The sequence below is a fragment of the Amblyomma americanum genome, chromosome 8 (assembly GCF_052857255.1).
Source record: "Amblyomma americanum isolate KBUSLIRL-KWMA chromosome 8, ASM5285725v1, whole genome shotgun sequence".
NCBI classification, from domain to species: Eukaryota; Metazoa; Arthropoda; class Arachnida; order Ixodida; family Ixodidae; genus Amblyomma; species Amblyomma americanum.
Genome location: NC_135504.1, coordinates 13,946,702 through 13,966,366, shown reverse-complemented (window position 1 = coordinate 13,966,366; position 19,665 = coordinate 13,946,702). Strand labels below are relative to the sequence as shown.

Here is a 19,665-nt window from a genome sequence, read left to right as displayed (position 1 = left end):
CACATTGACATCCACCCAAGCGCAGCCATACTACAGAGGAAAGCTAAACAGGTTTCTCAGAAACTTCGCAGTTAAAAAAAATCATCTTTCTCAGAAACTTCGCAGTTAAAGAAAAATTCATTCTGGTCCGGGGTTCGAACCCGGGACCAGCGCTTCACCGGAGCAGTCGCTCTACCAACTGAGCTAACCGGGACGGCAAGCTTATGGTAGGGCGAGAGCGAATTGATCAATAACTCGAAGTGGGAACAGTGTTTGCTCAAATGTTTTGGGAAAATTCCCAAGGTGGAGTATATTTGTAATTAGGGAGTAAGGAATGACCAACATTCCTCGACAAAATATTTTGTGTATTGAAAAACTGCTAGGTACATGTATAGAAATATTCAAAGTCTACTCTTCCGAAGTGTAACAAAACCTTTCTTTTAGTGTGTTTCCGTCGCTCGCATTGAGCAGTTAAGACTGCCACAGAAAACCAATGGGGAACGCTTCAGACAATACCAAAAACGATATAGCAAATAAAATGTGAGCCTGCCGCTAGGAGATCTGCCGGATATTTGACTGTTTTAGTGAAATGTTAAAGTATATGAAAAAAATTGCGCTCATTAACTCTTTTTCGTCCAAAAATGCTTTTGTACAGAATTGTTAGGTTGGATATGAGTTGCCAATAAGGTACCTCATGGGTGACGTTGGTGAGATAATTGAGATGCTTTATTCCCGCGATAATGGTATCTGAAATTAGGGAGAAGAAATGAGTGTGTGCAGGGCACGTAATGATTGGAACAAAAAACCGACAGTCCATTAGGATAGCGGAATAAATTGCAAGAGGATAGAAGTGTACAAAGGGGTGACCTAGATAGGGGTGACATAGGGGTGACTACTTGGAAGCTGGTGGGAGGCCCTTGATGTGCAGCGTATCTAGCTGGCCTGATCATAATGATGATGACATTCAGAGGAATATATGCCAGTCTCTCAGATTCGTGATTTTGCCGTACTGACCACCACGAACGATGCTGCAGTTTTGCCACTGGTACACTTGGTTGTGCATGCCGTCGTGCAAAAAAAAAATGGCTGGGGTTCAGCTGGGCTTCAACCTAGTTATACGAGCGAAAGCTCTGTTAGGCATGGTCTCCACTGTCTCAAATCAAATGTCAAGTTCAAAGGTCAACGTCAGGTACCCAATGGTCATAGTTATATGATCACGTGGTCATACTACCATAGCCTGGGTCATACCACCGACACGCAGTTAAGTTCGGTTTGACTTTGTGAGGCATTGAAGGTCACTTTTGATTTGGTTCCCGCTGTCTCAAATCAATGTCAAGGTCAAGGTCAGGTACCCTATGGTCATAGTCATATGACAACATGGTCATACTACCATAGCTTTCGCAACACCACTACGCAGTTAAGTTCGGTTTGACCTTATGAGGCATTGAAGGTCATTGTCGATGTGGTGCCCATGGTCTCAAATCAATGTCAAGGTCAAGGGTCAGGTACCCAATGGTCAGAATCATATGATCACGTGGTCACACTACCACAGCTTGGGCCATACCACCGCGCAGTTAAGTTCGGTTTGACCTTGTGAGGCATTGAAGGTCATTCATCGAAATCGGAAGCTGTAGTCCGAGCAGTAGAGCTCTCGCCCTAATATAAGGGACGGTTCGGAAGGTTAACACTGGTTCTTGCGCTCTACATTTTCGGTGTTGCTCCCGCTGCTAGAATGTGACCCCCTTCGTTGACCGCAGGCGTCGTGCCGGAGTCCCCTGGGACGGCGGCTCCTTCGACGAGATCCGGGCGCAATCGCTGCTCTCGCTGGCCGCAGTGTGGGTGCTGGTGTTTGCGCTCGCTCGCCACGGACTCACCAGCGCCAGGCGGGTGAGTGGACGCTCTTGAGGGTGTTTGGAGGAGGGGTTAAGTAACAGAAAGGCGCAGTAGCCGTTTAGCTGAGAGAAGCGACGGAAGAAATAAAATGTAGTTAGAGAATGGCTCTTGTGAGGCGTTCTAGATCAATTTTGACATTTTGACCGTCTGGGGTTCTGTAACCAGTTGTGACATGGCGTAGTACACAGGCGGTTTTGAATTTCGACTCTATTCAAATTCGACCGCGTCTGCATGAATCCCATCCTGCGACTTCCTCGCCAGCCGAACGCCATAGCCATTGAGCGTCTGCTATGGCTGCTATGTTCGGTATATTGACGTCCGTGAGCCAACAAGCGGAGACGAAGGTTTACTTTCTGGTCTTTGTCAGGTCAGCAGCTGTCGCCATCTGGGTGCTGCAACACGCGGTGTAGAACACACTTCGCCTCGTCTTACATCATCAGCTCTTATTAGCTCTTACTCCTGTTAGAAGGCTTAGTCCGCGTGTAGATAGATAGACCCCCCCCCCCCCCCATTTTTTTTCTGGAATTTCAAATTCATGGCTTCAATGCAGTATGTTTCAAGTAACTTATTAACCAAGCTAAGCATTGAAAAATAACAAGACCCTCTCGTGTGGTTCGACTTGTGCAGCATTGTAGTCAGTAGCCACGCGTCCAGGTCAGTAGGTTTTTAGAACATGCACTCATTTTGCTAATTAACAAACAGAAATAAACAAATTTTTTCTGTTCACTTGAACGCAAAATTTCCAATGTAAAAGCTGTAGAGTAGTCTAATGATAGTGATTAGTTCTTGGGTAAAGGAAATGGCGCAGTGTCTGTCTCATATATCGTTGGACACCTGAATCGCGCCGTAAGAGAAGGGATAAAGGAGGGAGTGAAAGAAGAAAGGAAGAAAGGGGTGCCGTAGTGGAGGGCTCCGGAATAATTTCGACCACCTGGGGACATTTAACGTGCACTGACATCGCACAGCACACGGGCGCCTTAGCGTTTTTCCTCCATAAAAACGCAGCCGCCGCGGTCGGGTTCGAACCCTGGTACTCCGGATGAGTAGCCGAGCGCCCACACTGAGCCACCGCGGCGGGTCAAGAGTCGTCTGAAAAATAGAGATTTCAGCTTTTTCTTCCAAGTAACTTCAGGATGTTTTTAGTTCAGAGCTTCAAACACAGCGCACAAGATTAAAAAAAATTGTCCCATTAATATGGGCTTCTGCGTCGCGATCTGAGCACCATCCAACAGCTCTGTCGGAAGGAGCATGTCCAAGGTATTTCGCCGTCATGAATCCAGCTGAAAGAAGCACCTGCTTCCTAAGAACGATCACTGTGATGGATGGTCTGGGGACCGATGGTGGGACGTCTTTCAGAGTGCTAACATCGCGAGACAGAAGCGGTGGACGGCCACGTGAATATTTTAAATAACCATAGGCTTTGTTTTAAGCTCGAAATGAAAGAAAAGCTAACGTTTTACGTCTCAAATTTTGTGTTTAATTAGATGGTTCAGAGTTAGCTTATTAATATTTGTTAATTACAAAATAAACGCCATTTAAAATTTATGCTGAACTGGGCAAGACGACTAGCTTCACCATTCAGTAGTCGAGTATTAATTAAGCAAGGCATTTTTTAAAAGTTGTCGTAAGTTAGCCTAAATACAATGTAAATGGGTCCCGCAACCTCTAAAATTACCCACATGGTATCCGAGTTGTTACGAGCACTTCGTCAGAAACAGGAGCCAATGGTAGCTAGGGTTGCATCTTCTTGCCTGAACTCCTAACCCACCAGCCTTGTACAGTTGACGTACATTCTGAGACACCTCACAATTTTTGTGTCCCTCTACCACAGTTCTTCTACGCTATGGTCCTACTGCACCTGGTGACCACCGCCTTGCTCCTGGTGCGCGGAGCAGCCCTGCCCGGTGGCCTGGGTGGCCTCGGCATGCTGTTCTACGCTGACTGGGGAAGCGTGGTCGACGTGGAGGTTAGTGTTTAACAGTGGTGGAACATTACTCAGGGCCCACTACTAATAACGCCCGGTTCTTCTGCGTTGTTCTTTCAGCGGCAGTTAGCGCAGTAGTTTACAACACAGCCATAGCAGTTTGTGCAAATGGAGCTCTGTAGTCACTTTGGGACGTTAAACCCCAATAAAGCATTGTAGTTGTTCTTCGCGATGTTATACAGTTTTCAAACTGAATGTGCCTAAAATAAGCTGAAAATGTACAGTCGCGCTTAATATGACCTGCAACGCACCGGCGATGATCGGAACACGGTTTGCGCTTCATTGCAGTAAACGCGCCTCTGTGCTGACTACAGGAATCTACATCTTCAAATTGGTGACGCATGTATGGACTTTGACCAGAACTCGACTCCCACAACTTCGTGAAGGAAGCTCAGAAAACATCCTTTTTTGCACACTTTCATCGACAAAAATCATGCTTAGTTCCACTGTACCTGTTGTAAATAAAGTTCAACGCATGAGCTCTCCATGCTATAATATTAGCTTTTCGTACCTGGCAGATGTGGTCCAACGCTCTCTACGTGTGCCTTGAGAGCGTGGGCGTCACGGGGTCCGTCTACCTTGGCGTCGCGAGGCTCAACAACTTCAAGAACGACTACCACGAGTGAGGAGCGGCCGTGCCATTTTATATTTGTCAGCAGCGAGTGATTGCTCCGAAAGCTTGCTAAGCTGCCGGACCTTGTCTGCGGAGCTTGCTGTTTCTTACTAGAATATTCATCATTCTTTATTATAATATTCATTATAAGAATTACAATTAGACCGGGATTGCATAATGTAAATATAATTAGCGATTGGCGGCACAGTTATTGCTGTTCTTCAGCGCCTCGATTGCTGTTCTTCAGCGCCTCGAGCGCCTCCATGTGCTCACCGCCGACAGCGGTCAGCCTTTGTCAGGGCTGTGATTATGTCTGAACAGAACGGAAACGCGAGTATTGTTGCACCTCCTTTTTTTTGTATTCATGGCAATGGACCTCCACGTGTCGATTTCTCCCTTTTCAGGGACGTCACATTCGTGCTGGCGGCCGATACAGCGAGCAAGGGTCTGCGCACGGTGATCACCTTCATGTTCCTGGGTCACCTCTCCGCCAGCATCGGTGTCGACGTCCAGATGCTCGTCGACTCCGGTTCGCACTGCGGGAGAATTTTAAGGAATATATATCTAGAAATTAAATTACAATGTGCAAAAGAAACCAAGGTATGGGTATTGCGGTACTTTGAGTCACAGTAAATAGTGCACCGAAAATAATGTACCCAAACTTTGTCGAAATACAAAGTGTGTGTTATACCTTATGTAGGGTTGAATGTCTGCTTCTTTTTTCACGCCATATGAGTGTTGGCGCTTAAATATGTAAAATAAATAACAGTGCATATAGTGTGTTTTACAATCTAGCTTCGCAATCTCAGGAGGCATCACTGGCGGTTCGATCCGCCACTTGCTCTAATGCTAAACCATGATGCGGAGAGGTCGCAACAGGGACGACCTTTGGGCTTCTGCCGATTTTTTGGTGTTCTCAGAAGCGCATCGGAATACAAGCAAAGAAAATAAATGCTCCCTGTTGGCAGCGCCATTGATTTATTGTGGAACTTACTTTTTGCTGTGTGCCGATGTAGTGTGGAAGGCTCATATTTTTCCAGAAATGAGTAATCGTAGCAGGCACATCGCCATCTCGTTTCATTGAATGACATCTTCAAAAGTACAACCTATACCGCAGAAGAAAGCGCGTTTTTTTACCAGCCATCAGCTTTATCCTCGCTCTGCGGCAGCTTGGCGCGTAGTGTTCAATGGATGGCGCCTATAGAAAATCTTTAGAGTATGGCATGTCAGCTCTGCTTGCCGATTCCCAACGCCCTTCCACTTCCATTGATAAAAATGTGCATCTGCAACAATCGCCGCCCACTACCAATCGGTGCAGAGTCCGATCCCTCGGCGAGCATCGTGCCCCAGGCCATGAGTGCGGTGCCGTGGCCGCCGTTCTGGGGACACGTCCACTCCCTCTGGATCGTCTCCACGGTGCTCCCCAAGTTTGTGAGTGCGGACGTTGCAACCGCGCTGCATTTATGTCATGGCGTAAATTTATCGATAGTATAGCGTGTAGCGTCTAAAGTAGCAAAGCTGTACGCGCGCTATCATGGACTCTGTTGTGGAGGACTTTCCGTTAATTTCGACCAGCTAAGGTTCCTTAACCTGCACTAACGTGGCACAGCGTTTTTAGATTTTTCCTTGTACGTAATGCAGTGACCAAAGCTTTGATTAGATTTCGTGACCGTAGTTTCAGGAGCCGATTGTGAAAGCAACGGGGCCTCCGCGAAGGGCCATGGCGCAGCGATGCGCCCCTGTGCAGTTGCACTGTGCCGTCCCTTCTTGCAGTGTCTCCTTGCGCCATTGGCGGAATTTTCGAAATGGAACACTTCGTTGTCTTCCCCCCCCCCTCCCCCTCCCTAAAAAATAGACTTCTCAACTTTGCATTCTACTTGGGATTTATTGCGTTGACTTAGCCGCCGCTTGCACTGTGCCCATGAATGGTAGGCTGCTGCCAAGCCAATGCAATATAACCAGAAAGAAGAGGAGATAAGTGTCGTCGCAGTAATTTTTTGCCGCCAGCAATGCACAAAAAAATGAAACGGGTGGGTTAATTCTACGCTGTATTGGAACAGTTGCTGGCAAATGAGAGCGCAGTTATTATCCACCAAAGCGTATGTTTCTAAAACGTTTATTTGCGCGGTCTAGAAGGGTATTAAGGCGGCAAACTGGGCGTGTTGGTACATGATTGAAAAATGCAGCGCAGGAAACACAGGGATAGATACGAGGCGACAGGGATGGCTGGAAGTTGGAAGATCACGGTTGGAAGTTCAGCGCCGTCCACGTCGCCTCGTCTTTGTCCCTGTGTTTTCTGCGCTGCCTTTTTCAATTAGATGGGTATACGTAAATACGAGGTGCCATTGATAAAGAAATGGCTGGGGCTCAATGTGGCTTGAACCTAGTTACACGAGCCAAAGCATGGTCTCCATTGTCTCAAATCAAATGTCAGGGCCTCAGGTACCAATGGCCATAGTCATATGATCACGTGGTCATACTGCCATCGCTTGGGCCATATGCCACGTAGTTAAATACGGTTTGGCCTTGTGAGGCTTTGAAGGTCATTGTAGATGTTGTGCCCACTGTCTCAAGTCACATGTGAAGGCCAAATGTCAGGGTCAGGTGCCCAGTGGTCATAGTCATATAATTACGTGGTCATAATACACTACCTTGGGCCATACCACCACGCAGTTCGGTTCGACCTTGTGAGGCACTGAAGGTCGTTGTTGCATCCACATTGAAGTCGAAAGTTGGACACCTAGGAGTAGAGCTCCCGCTCTAGAACATCTCTGAGCACACACGGCTAACGGGAGCATAACAAGCTCGAATAGTTTCGCGCATAACTGCTTGTATAATGACATGCCTTATTACGACATGCTTCTATATTAACATCGCACTTTTGTTCTGCACAGAAAGCGGGGGGGGGGGTGATATAATGATTTCTAAATCGTATTCGTATTCGATTTTTAATTCGTATTCTTTTCTTTTCCATTCAGCTATTTGCATATATGCCCTCACTGTCACTGAAATAAATCATTCAGATAGATGGATTGTAAGATCGAATACCCGCCGCGGTGGCTCAGTGGTTAGGGCGCTCGACTACTGATCCGGAGTTCCTGGGTTCGAACCCGACCGCGGCGGCTGCGTTTTTATGGAGGAAAAACGCTAAGGCGCCCGTGTGCTGTGCGAAGTCAGTGCACGTTAAAGATCCCCAGGTGGTCGAAATTATTCCGGAGCCCTCCACTACGGCACCTATTTCTTCCTTCCCTCTTACACTCCCTCCTCTTTCCCTTCCTTTACGGCGCGGTTCAGGTGTCCAACGATATATGAGACACATACTGCGCCATTTCCTTTCCCCAAAAACCAATTATTATTATTATAATTAAGATCGAATGGAATCTGACGAAAACATTATATCATAACGGTTTTAAATTTATTACAGTCCTTACACCCACTCTCACGAAAAAAAAACTGAGAGCACGTGGCCTTGTTAACTGCTTTAGAAAACAGTGCGCCGAAGCAAGGTGACCTCATTGTTTCCGCTTTCCACCTGTAAAGATGATTATAAATATAACTTCTAAGTTTTGCGGACAAAAATGGCAAAAGAGTGCAGTTTTATCAGTTAAATTTTAGTCCTGGAAAACTTTTATGGGTTGTTTCCTGCGTAAGCAGCATCAGGATAGCCGATGTTTGCTTGTCTGCAGTGCTAAATGCGAAAAACTGAGGTTCTAGTCTTCTCATCTTGTAAATTTTTGTAAAGTGTTCATTAGTAACATCATTCGTTTTCAATTTTTTCCAAAGCATGCGTCGACCGTCTACAGCTCTGTTTTTATGGCGGCAGTTCTCAGGCCCTAAACAGAGATTTGCTCCTGACAAACCATTTTTCTTGCCGCACGTGATGTGACCCAACCACTGACATGCGTCTCATCGAAATTAGCTTTCCAGCGAATTTGTATATATATTTTCGTCGCCTTACACCACAGTTGATCGTGCCGGACATCCTGCTGGAGCTGCTGGCTGCCTCGCACCCTCTGGTGGTGGCCAACCGGACCCTGGTGCATTTCTTCCTCTGCGCCCTGCTCGTCACCGCCAGCACCGTGGTCTGCAGCCCCGTGAGTGATGCCACAACGGGTGCTCACCGGCAATGCAAGAGGCTGAATGCCATGGTGTTCTGAAGAATTTTTTCGCAAAGATGTTAAACTTTAAAATGAAAAAAAAATTCTCGATGCTTCCATTCACCGGTATTTCTGAACCATCCCTGCTAGACAGTTACCTCAATGCAATAGAATTAATGACAGTGCACGTCCGGTTTCTCTACGATGCCTTTTAACGGGACAGCGTTAAGGCTCCCATTCTGCACAAAATCCGGCGTCCTCGGTGCTGTGAACGAAAAAGCCCGAGCGGCCAACTTATGGCCAACATAGGCCACAAGATTCTGCTTAGCCTGGCGCAACCTGCCATGGTTGAAAAATGGGCCAGTATCGTGATCTTGGCACGCCATCCTACGTGACCTTGTGGTATCACAACCAGCCCACCCGATTGTGAGCAAAGTGCCCACCGTGGCAGGTGACATTTAAAATAATGATTGGTCGCTATAGGTCTCACAAGCTTTGCGGATGTCAGCACCTGCCATCGCACGGCAGTGTAGGGCAGCGGCGCATTGCTTAACCGCTGAACCACTGCTCCAGGAATGGTACGAGGACTCCCAGGGATATTCGAATGTAGTAAAGTCCAGAATGACTCATTCCGCATATAACCCATTAACGCTATCGCGTGATCGCCTTAAGGCGGAGCTTGTCTCCTGCAATCTTTTTCCAGTAGAAGAGGAAGCAAACTTGACCAAGTGGCGTAACAAGCACTGTTTTAGGCAATTGCGTTTTCAACGGCTTCATTGAGTGCATGTTTTTTTCGTACTGGGTCCGGAAAATTCATACGCTGGATTTTTCTCTGCAAAACTCCTTGTATTTCTGTCCGTTCAAATCTGCGCCTTGGTGGTTATCCGGAGAGAGTGCGATGATATGGTGCGGGTTTCGTGCGTCGAAGTAGCTGAAGAGCTCTTTGGAGGGTGCTATCTGTGCAGATGAGTTCCGTATAGACCTGTGTGTAGGTGCACTTGAACGAACACTAGGGACAAACTGGTGTGTATTGATAAATGATCGCGTTGTAATGAAAGAATGCGCTACTTCATTGAAATTGGAGCTTTTATAAGCTAGCTAAAGCCAAAAACTGAAATACAGCTGTCGTCACAACCGTCTGATTTTGGAAGTAAATTGCGGGGCCTCGACACAGGGCGCGTATCCTGGAATTCCAGAGGAGTCCTTTTCGGTGTAAACGTCACGAATGTGATACGAGTGGTGGTAAAATTCTTGGATGCAATTTTTATCGCCGGAAAAGGATCATTTTGTGCCGGAAAACTGTAAGCAAACTAGAAAATAGCCACAGAAGTGTTTCTACTAAGAACGACAATATGGTGGAGTTTTCGTCGTTGTCTCTTAAAGGGGATGGTGACTGTTCGTGAAAACAGTCGCACGTGTCATGATGTTAAAGGCACATTTTAAGCATATTTCATATACGCCAGAAGACAATACATGGCAACTTGTTTTCGTTCCTGTGTACCTGTATCGGCACCAGGGCGGCGCCACCATGGCGTCCATTTTCGTCCACTACCAGGACCGGGACCTGCGCTTCTTGGTGCTGTTCCTGGAGTCTGTCGTGGTGCTGCAGTTCTGCGGTGCGTTGCTTATAGCAAGGATGCGCAGTTCTTTCTTACCTGGCTGTGAAGAGAGCGCGTAGTGAATATTTTGTGTTTGCGCAGCAGGGGTTTTGCATGACGCCTTGTACGCATTAAGGACGTGAGCGCAATACTTGTTACCTCTGCGGTTTATGTCAACAAAGTAATTTATCGTCAGTCGAAGATAATGGCACACAATGGTGAGCTCTAGGGATACCCTCACTTGCGGTTCCTAGCGCATGCACGCAAGGTAGGTACAGTCTTTGTCAAAAATATACAGGCCATGGGGTCTGCTTCCAAGCCTTGAAACGGGGCTCTTGAGCACATTTGACAACCCTAAGCTTGGCAGGGTCGAGGACTCAAGTTCCTGCCGCCTTCGTGAGGTTAGAGTCCCTGAGTATGCAAGACGAGCCACACTGCAGGGCTCAGAAGCAGACCCGTTGGGCCTTATACTTTTGACTAAGACTGTACGTAATAATGGCACTGCACAGCTTCGTACTGCACGCTATTCTCTTAAAGAAGTATAGGCACCTAATTTTTGGCGCATGTTTTTTCTCTACAACGATGCGGAAGACACTACTACGCATGAATCACCATGTGATATTCGCCTTCGACCGCTAAATAATTTATAATAGATTTTTTTTCTCTCATGCTGTTTACGGTTCGGGTTCAATAGTCGAACGATGGCTGTGACGTCGAAGAGTGCTCTTGCGTTACGTGAAACAAAGGAAAAAGTCCATATAATCGCCTTTCTCAAGAGCAGGAATGACAACGAGTGAGGAAGCAACGATTATATTGCAGTTTTTTAATGTCTCACGTGACCTGTAAGTACACGTTGACACCAGTCTTCATCCGGCTGTTGAGGAACTGAAACAGCACGAAAAAGAAATGCAATTACAAATTATTTAGTGGTCGTAGGAGAATACCAGGTGGTACCCGGTAATCCATGTATAATAATGGCTTACGCATCATTACAAACTAGAAAACGCACCCCCAAAATTTAGGTGCGTATACTCCTTTAGGTTCGCAACAGCACACTGTATAAAGACACAGAAACAACTGTTATGGCTTTATTGAGTTCATTGAGTAGCACTCAGCTATAGCGAGTGTACCTCGTAAAACTGCTCTATTATGGTTGCCGGGAAGGTGAGACCTGACATGACCAGTGACTTAGCGTACTTGCGGACCTTCTATGACACACTGACATTTGTCTCTGTCTCGCAGGCCTACACAGGCTCAATATTATCTCCGAAATGATGACCGGCCGCGAATGCAGCTTCTTCGTGAAGGTCTGCTGGACGTCGGTCATTCCCCTCACCGTAATTGTAAGTAGCGGCTGAGCGACTTGTTTTCGCTAGCAGCCATTTCTACGTATGCAGTGCCTTTTATATTTGTCCATGCCAGCTTTGCAGAGTGGTATTTTGCTTGTATTTGCCAGCAGCGACTTCAACAGGCGCGAAAAATTCTGCCTATGTTGTCGTCGTCCTATAAGCCGGTGCATTATGGCGCTCTAGGGAGGCATCAGAGAGAACATTTTTTTCTTCACCAAATGCATACAACTGGACTGTTATTTATTTCATACCCTTTTTTTTCTACCGAAGTGGTGCTTCGGCACTACTTTTAAGGAACGGTTTGTTTGGTCAAACTTTATTCAATGGATGGACAGCATGTGAAGAATCTTAGAAGGATCCACTACCGGATGTTCTATAGACGTAGATTTAAATCCCATAAAGGAATTGCGGATTTTTTCGGGACCGTCCGTTACAAAAAAAGAGATGTGGCCGAATGAGTTTCCCATGCATGCTCATGCCGGGAATTTGGACGCCCTGAGGTTACAAAACTTAAATTTTAAAATTTCGCAGAGACTTCCATGGAATGTACTTTCGCGGTTGTTTGGTCAAACTTTATTCAATGCATGACCAGCGTGTGAAGAATCTTCGAAGAATATCCACTACCGGATGTCCTATGGACGTAGATTTAAACCCCATAAAGGAATTGCGGATTTTTTCGGGACCGTCCGTTACAAAAAAAAAAAAATGTGGCCGAATGAGTTTCCCACGCATGCACATTGCTGGAATTCTGAGGCCCTGAGGTTGCAAAAATTAGATTTTGAAATTTAGCAGAGACTTCCATGGAATGTACTTTCGCGGACGGTGGACACCAAGAGTGCGTCCGCGGAACATTGGTTTGACACAACTTCAAAAACAGGAGAAAGCTTCACGAAGGGCACCCCAAGTGCAGTTACTGCCCCCCACTTCAAACTCCTGCTGTGCAGGCCACTGATTTTGTCCGTTCAATTCTCTTTATACCGAGTTCTCTAGCGGTGTAGCTGGTGTCCAACGATATATGAGACAGATACTGCGCCATTTCCTTTCCCCCCAAACAAATTATTATTATTATTAGCTGGTGTCGCAGATATCTGCTGAGGGGTTTTTGGATTTAGGCACCCTTTTCTCGTCTTTTTTGAGCAAGCCGTTTTATTCGTTCTTGTCTCCTTAGTTGCTTTTTGATGCCAAAATCAATTTGCGTGAAAATATCTGGCGACATGGCATGCCTGCTTCTCCTGCAACTCTCCCGTGAACATAGAGCGGGCCGCGGACGTTAGGACCTAAACGGGACGTCCGACGCATATTTTGGGTTGATTTAGTACCCTGGTTTAGCGAGCCTCGCAGCATGTCGCGCGTGACCCTCTGCGTCAGTTGTATGTAGTAGCCCCTTTGGCGATTTTAAGGCGAAAACCTTTAATGGCTCATACTCGCAGTGACCGTCCGTCCGGTCACGTGACCTCGCGGTGTCCGTCTGTTAATCCTATGTCACGTGACCATATCCGTCCGTTACATCCTAGGCCACGTGACCGTGTCCGACCGTTACATCCTAGGGTACATGATCTTGTCCGTCCATTACATTTTAGGTCACGTGACCTTGTCACGTGATCACAACCTGCTAGCTGGACTGTGAGCAAACTGCCCACTGTGGCGGGTGGTGTGAGACGCCGCCAAGCAACAACTGCGCATGCGCAGCGTGACGTCACAGCTCAAATTCAAATCAGTGCAGTAACTCTCAAACGGGATTTCGCCTTCTCGCAGTTAAGAGATATCTAAGTGCCTCCAACGAATTTTTATTTTCTCCGCAGTGCGTGGTTTGCGCGGAAGTGGCCATCATCGGGTACAAGGAACAGGGCCTCCACTACCCCATGTGGACCTACGCTGCTACAACATGGCTATATCTCGTGCAGCTCAGCTGCATCCCGGTGTTTGCCATTGTCTTCATGAACGAAACTGGTCTGGTGAGTGAGGGACAGAGCTGACGAAGCAGTTTATCAATGCGAAAGATTGAGACCGTATTTCGCACAGATGTATTTGCATGAAATAGGGCCTTTCGGTGAGTCGTAATTTTTAAGCACTAAGGACGGGACCAATTGTACTTTCTTTTTGCCTGCTGTCGTACTTACCGCTGCTTGGGAGTGGGCTTGCATGGCGATGCTCGCTGTGCGTCTGCTTTTGGTTCAGATAAACGTCAAAGTCGCCATGCCTCAAGTTTCAGGACTGCTGCTTTGTTCCTTAAATTAGATGCGCTTGCTTGTTTGTGAGAAAGTGCTTGCTGCATTATCGCCTTGAGTAAGTAATTACGGCGTGGCGCATTAAAAGGGGATTTAAAAGTTTTTATTCTACCAAGAAAACCAATCAGATATAAACAGGAACAAAATCTAGCGTAACCTACACAAAGTGCTGAGATCATTGGCGCTACTGGGATTCGAACCCTCTACCTCTTGCACGCAGCATGGATGGTCTAATACAAGGCTATTTATTGTCATATGCGTAACCGGCGTCATATATACTTGTCTGGATCAGTGCTCAGGAGACAAAATACAGAATGACTGAGCCGCGAGGACCAATGACCTTGTGTTTGACGCTTTTTGGCTTAAGCTGTCCCTGCGCCATGAAAACGCATTATTAAAATCACTATTATCACAAAATACAAATTAGCTGAAGGTTTGCAGGCAACGTGCTCGTGCGCAGATGACTTTTAGGTTTGTGACACTACGTTGTCGCTAGCAGTGCCCCTACAACTTAGCCCGTCCGGCCATTTGCCCTTTTGTTTTCAAGTTCAGCACTGTGACAAGCCTAGAGCTATCTACACAGGTCCGACGCCAACTGTACAGAGCACGCATACGAATATGATGCGCTAGCACTTACAGTGGCCATTCCCCGAATTTAACCGTTTGTGTTTGTTTTTCTGAAGCCTGCTCTGTGACAGGCTGCATTCCTGCCCGCCGGCTTGTGGGCAACGTGCCCAGGTGTATATATAAGTATATATACATGGCAGCATGTGATGACGTCGTGCGGTCACGCGGCCTAGGTGGCTGGTGGGCGATGAACAAAAAAAAAAAACTCCGTAGAGCGCTAGCGCACGTAATTCGGACTTGACCGAACTGTGCGAATCAACGGAATTTTTTATATCAAATTGCGGTCTCCTTATAATCACAACACAACGTCAATCTTTTATGTGGCGGCCGACGTGATCACTTTCACTCTTAATCCTTAGTTTCTTTTTCTTCTGAACCTGTGACTGGCCCAGTACAGCCATTTAATGCATCAGTTAAATAGCGCTGATTTTACAGTCGGCTTATACGAGAAACATGGCCACGTAAAAGCCGATTGCTCGAGCGTTGACATGAAATGAGTAAGGAATGTGTAGAATGTTTTACATCAAGTGTTCATTATAGGCGACATGCAAACCTTCGCATTTTGATGCATGCATTAATATACTTTAACCCGTTTCGCAGCAGTTGTGGTTAAAGAGGTTTTGGAAAGAGGCCGGCAGGAAAGCAGAAATGTGGCTTTTTTCTTGCTGTGGAAGGATAATGTGTACAATTTATGCTGACTTAAGCTCCAGAGTAGGAACGCTGACATGAGATATGCCACTCGTTAAAAGATGCCACTCGTTAAAAGATTATCACCCCCTTTATCCCGCTGCCAGAATATGAGGGACTGCCTAGTCCCTCTGCCGGCGTGGGTCCCAGCCGCCTGGGACCAGGTCATGGTGTACAGGCAGCTCATGGTCCTGGAAGGAATGGACACGGAGGCCCGCCAGAAACCCCCAGAGGGACAACGGCCGAAGGCAAAGGTGCTCTCCCTTTGAGTTTATCTCTATCCTTTACAGAACGCTGTGTAATTTGCCCATCTCTAAGGAAAAGGCGCAACATAGTATTATCAGCCTGTACAGACCCCTGTGTAGTTTGCCTGTCTCTAAGGAAAAGGCACAACATAGTCTGATCCGCCTCTACAGAACACTAATTTTCCCGTCTCCAAGGGAAAGGCACAACATAGTCTGATCAGCCCGCACAGACCCCTGTGTAATTTGCCTGTCTGTAAGGGAAAGGCACAACATGTCTGATCCGCCTCTTCAGAACACTATGTAGTTAGCCGGTGCCGAGGGAAATACACATGTTCAGTAGCCTGCACTTTAACCTGGACGTTTAGAAAGGCAAGAATAACACGTTGGCTTAGTTGGTGCATGTTACCAGGCTGTTGTCAGCGCAACATGAGGGTATAGGGACCAAACCAGGGCGGGCAACACGGTAAGGCATTTGCATAGTTCGCTAGAAGAATGAAAATGAAAACGACTACAACGTAAATCTTTAAAGCCCAAAACAAGGCGTGCCCAAAATAAAGAATTTTGGACACAGGTATTCTTTGGGATCCTTAGCGCTGTGTCCCGTCTCATAATATATATTCTGAATATGTCTCATTCTGGGCTGTGATCCGCATAACGCTACTGATATAACTAGTCGCCCAAATTAAATATGTAAGAAACCCACCGCTGTTGCTGAGTGGTTAGTGCGCTCGGCTACTAACCACCTGCCTTAAATTCCGACATTTTATGACAATAATGTTTTTTTATCTCTCTTGGCTACTAAGCCGGAGTACCCAGGGTTGATCCCGGCCGGAAAAAGGCGCCCGTGTGCTGTGCGATGTCAGTGCACGTTAAAGATCCCCAGGTGGTCGAAATTATTCCGGAGTCCTACACTACGGGACATCTTTATCTCTTCTTTCACTCCAACCTTCCTCCATTCCCTTATAGCGCGATTCGGTTGCCCACCGAAATGTGAGACAATTGCTGCTCCATTTCTTTTCCTGAAAATGAAATTTTCAAGAAACAACGCTGCAAAGAAAAAACTCGACTTTTCGCCGCCCATCGTGGCAACGTAATAAGAATAGTCGTCTTCGCATCCTTTCTGACCAAACCCTTTGTCAGTTGCCGCCTCTTCTGACCAAAGTATTTGCGGGGATATCACTATCCTGCAGGTACTCCGTCGGGGGCCAGTGAAAAAGAGCTCGAGTTCCTCGTCGAGTACCGAGGTTCTCGGCAGCCCTGATCTGTTCGTGGCCAGCCACACGAATCCGAGCCCCGGTTCGGGCAACTCGCGCAAGGGCAGCCTCGGCTCGCCGCGAAGTCAGGCCGGCAATCCCGGCCCCGGCGTAGTCCCCGACTCTGGCACTGTCCACGTGTCGCGACGGCTGAGCTCAATCAGGCGGTCCATGATGCGCCCCAAGCCACCCACCGTGGAATACGTCTCGTCGGAGGTAACGAAGAGCTCAAGACCTGCGGCAGCCTCCACAGAGACATGTGGTCATGAACCAGCCGACCACCGGCCTCACAAGAAGGGCTCAGACCGGGGAACTTCGCTAGGCAAGGGCCCGTACCCACCCAACGCAGCGGCTCCAGTCGACCACGTGATGGACATTGCATCCTTACCAGCGGCAGGTCATCAGTCGGAACCAATTGGTCGAGGCATACGCGAGGAGAAGCTTCAAGAAAAGCCCCCAGGAAAAATACAAGATGTAGCCGTTGTAGTGAAAGGTGAACAGGCTAAACGACAATCGAAGAAGACGACACGAGCCCAGAAAGCGGGCGCCAAGAGCAAGCTTTCGACTAAGTCTAGCGTGACGGATGATGGCGTTAAGCGCGATATGAAGGTTGGCGCCGTGTCACAAGGCAGCGGCGCTTCTGTAAAAGTGGCAGGCGCGCAGAAGAAGCCCCTGGTGGGACATAAAATGAGAGCTGAAGAGGACGTCCCTGCTAAGTTTCATGCAGAGAAGGCTGCGGCCTGTTTGCAGGAGGAGCCGAAGGAAGCGTTGAAACGCTTGAAGGTAAACAATTGTCTTTTCATACGTTTCGTCGAAATCTATTTAGATGTGAAGTTAGTTATGCATTTTGAAGTTTTATGCATTCAGGCTGTACACCTTTTTACAAAATGGCGTGCGCTAGAGGCCAGCTTACTCTCTTCTGGCTCCTTTTGGTTCAGAGTGCGTGGCATTTGACTTCAGACTTGGGAATTTAGCGTCAAGAGCAAGCGAAATTCGCTGCCACCAAAATTCTCCTAATCGATATTCCCCTAATCGATAGTTCCCCAATTCTAAAACTCTCACGGAGCTGATTTCACTCGCTCTTGACTCCGAATGGCCGAGTGAGAACGTGCCTTTCGTGGTGCCCGTCGTGGGTTCTGTCGCACGAGACGCTTCTTGTAACGCGACAAAAGGCACAGGAGTGCCCTCATATTTCGTCACCACGTGACCTCAGATGTCGTGATAATACTAGTTCTTAATAATAATTGCCTCACGACGCCCTACGCAGGAAGAAGTCATGCTAAGGCGGAAGCGCCGGAAGCACAAGAAGGCGGCCTCAGTTCCGGCGGCGGTCAGCGCTGAGCCACATGACGTCGCCAGTGCGCAGCGCGCAGCTAGCGTCGGCAGCGATTTGGCCTGTCAGCCTGCCGTCGTACGCGCTCCTTACTTGACCACCATCGACAAGACCACCGCGTTTCGCTCGTTACTGCGGAATCTGCTCTTAGGACCAGAAGAGCGGGCGGATGCGTTGCAACGAGTCAGAAGGGTTTCTAGCGAAGCTGCATCGAAGGAACGCATTGCAGCAGCCTCACCCTGGTTTTCGCTTGACACCCTGCGGACAGCTCCTCCTACCGGGTCTGTACCGCAGGCGGCTACGGCTGCCACGACGGCGTCTGGAGGGAGGCTTAGCGTTCCTGAAGCTAAGCGCGCTCCTTTCGGAGGCGGTGTCGTTTCTGGCGTGCCTAGGGGCAGTGCTTCGCTGGGTCCCCGGCAACCGACGCTGGCTGAGCAGCAGGAGGAGGACATCAAACGTCCAGCGAGAAGAAAGTCTAAGGCTGATGACGTGAAACGTAAGGTCTCCGTCGTCGGGTCGGTCCAGGAGCATGAACGGCGGAAATCTTCAATGCCCGCCATGCCGGGCAGTCCTGGTCTCAGGAAAACTGGAAGCCAAGCCGAGTTAGCTCCTCGTGCTTCCCGCGCGCAAAGCTTAGGAACAGATGCAAGAGAAACGCGTCCACAGTCGCCGATAGTGGTGTCGACGCGCTCGAAGCATTCCGAGCGCGCAGGTGCTGCTGGGAATACCGCCCGTGAAATGAAGAAAGCAAATAAGGGTCAGCAGGACAAGAAGCACAAGGAAGTGCCGAAGAAACCCAGCCGCACGGAAACATGATCTGAGACGCGCGTACACTGCGAACCAAGTCTGTGGCGCTGCTGAGTGGGAGCAGCGTAGCACGGCAATCCAGCGCTCCATTTTAACGCTGCTGATTGAAAGTTAGAGAAGTCTGCGTTATTTTGTTCGTGAGATGAGCCGCACAGCGTTCCCAGATTAGGACTAGGTGGGTGCAGCACTGCCTTGAAGTGTAAAGGAAAACTTGGCGGAGAGAAGAGCGCGCTCGTCCTTTAAAGATTCGAATCTTTGAAATTTTCTTCGGACAGAATTTAGTGCAGGCCATGCCAGTGTTTGTTGCAGTGTTAACGCCCCCCCCCCCCCCCCCCCTTGAATGTTCTCTGAGGGATACAGAACGCAAGGATGCACACATTAAACAGCATATCACAGTTTCATACTAGTTATGAGTATTTGCTCTAAATCACTGCATGTACGGTGTGTAGTGTAGTTCACAGTATTGGCTAAGCTGCGGCTTGTAGAGGGGCAAATCACTACATGCACGGTTGTTAGTGTAGCTCACAGTACTGGCTAGGCTGCGGCTTGGAGAGGAGCAAATCACTGCATGCACGGTGTGTAGTGTAGTTCACAGTATTGGCTGAGCTGCGGCTTGCAGAGGAGCAAATCACTGCATGCACGGTGTGTAGTGTAGTTCACAGTACTGGCTAAGCCGCGGCTTGCAGAGGAGCAAATCGCTGCATGCACGGTGTGTAGTGTAGTTCACAGTATTGGCTAAGCTGCGGCTTGCAGAGGAGCAAATCACTGCATGCACGGTGTGTAGTGTAGTTCACAGTATTGGCTAAGCTGTGGCTTGCTGAGGAGCAAATCACTGCATGCACGGTGTGTAGTGTAGTTCACAGTACTGGCTAAGCTGCGGTTTGCAGAGGAGCTCAGGGCTCCTGGTTGGCTGCCTTCTGAAATACGCGTGTTTCCTTAAGGGAGCATTGTCTTGCCTATGTCCTGTTCGTC

The 19,665-nt window shown here is 48.0% G+C and overlaps 2 protein-coding genes across 2 annotated transcripts; both read left to right on the top strand.

The window, feature by feature from the left end:
* The first annotated feature begins 1,439 nt into the window (after window positions 1–1,439).
* On the top strand, window positions 1,440–10,244 carry LOC144102162 (sodium- and chloride-dependent glycine transporter 2-like). The gene is made up of 8 exons (XM_077635477.1): window positions 1,440–1,484; window positions 1,711–1,866; window positions 3,704–3,838; window positions 4,375–4,478; window positions 4,874–4,998; window positions 5,788–5,900; window positions 8,435–8,563; window positions 10,083–10,244. The coding sequence occupies exons 1-8, from the start codon at window positions 1,440–1,442 to the stop codon at window positions 10,242–10,244; spliced, it is 969 nt and encodes a 322-aa protein (XP_077491603.1).
* A 1,169-nt stretch (window positions 10,245–11,413) lies between these two features.
* LOC144100064 (uncharacterized) lies at window positions 11,414–19,006 on the top strand. The gene is made up of 5 exons (XM_077633108.1): window positions 11,414–11,507; window positions 13,316–13,468; window positions 15,163–15,309; window positions 16,491–17,336; window positions 17,821–19,006. The coding sequence occupies exons 1-5, from the start codon at window positions 11,436–11,438 to the stop codon at window positions 18,700–18,702; spliced, it is 2,100 nt and encodes a 699-aa protein (XP_077489234.1). The 5' UTR covers window positions 11,414–11,435; the 3' UTR covers window positions 18,703–19,006.
* Window positions 19,007–19,665: the final 659 nt, after the last annotated feature.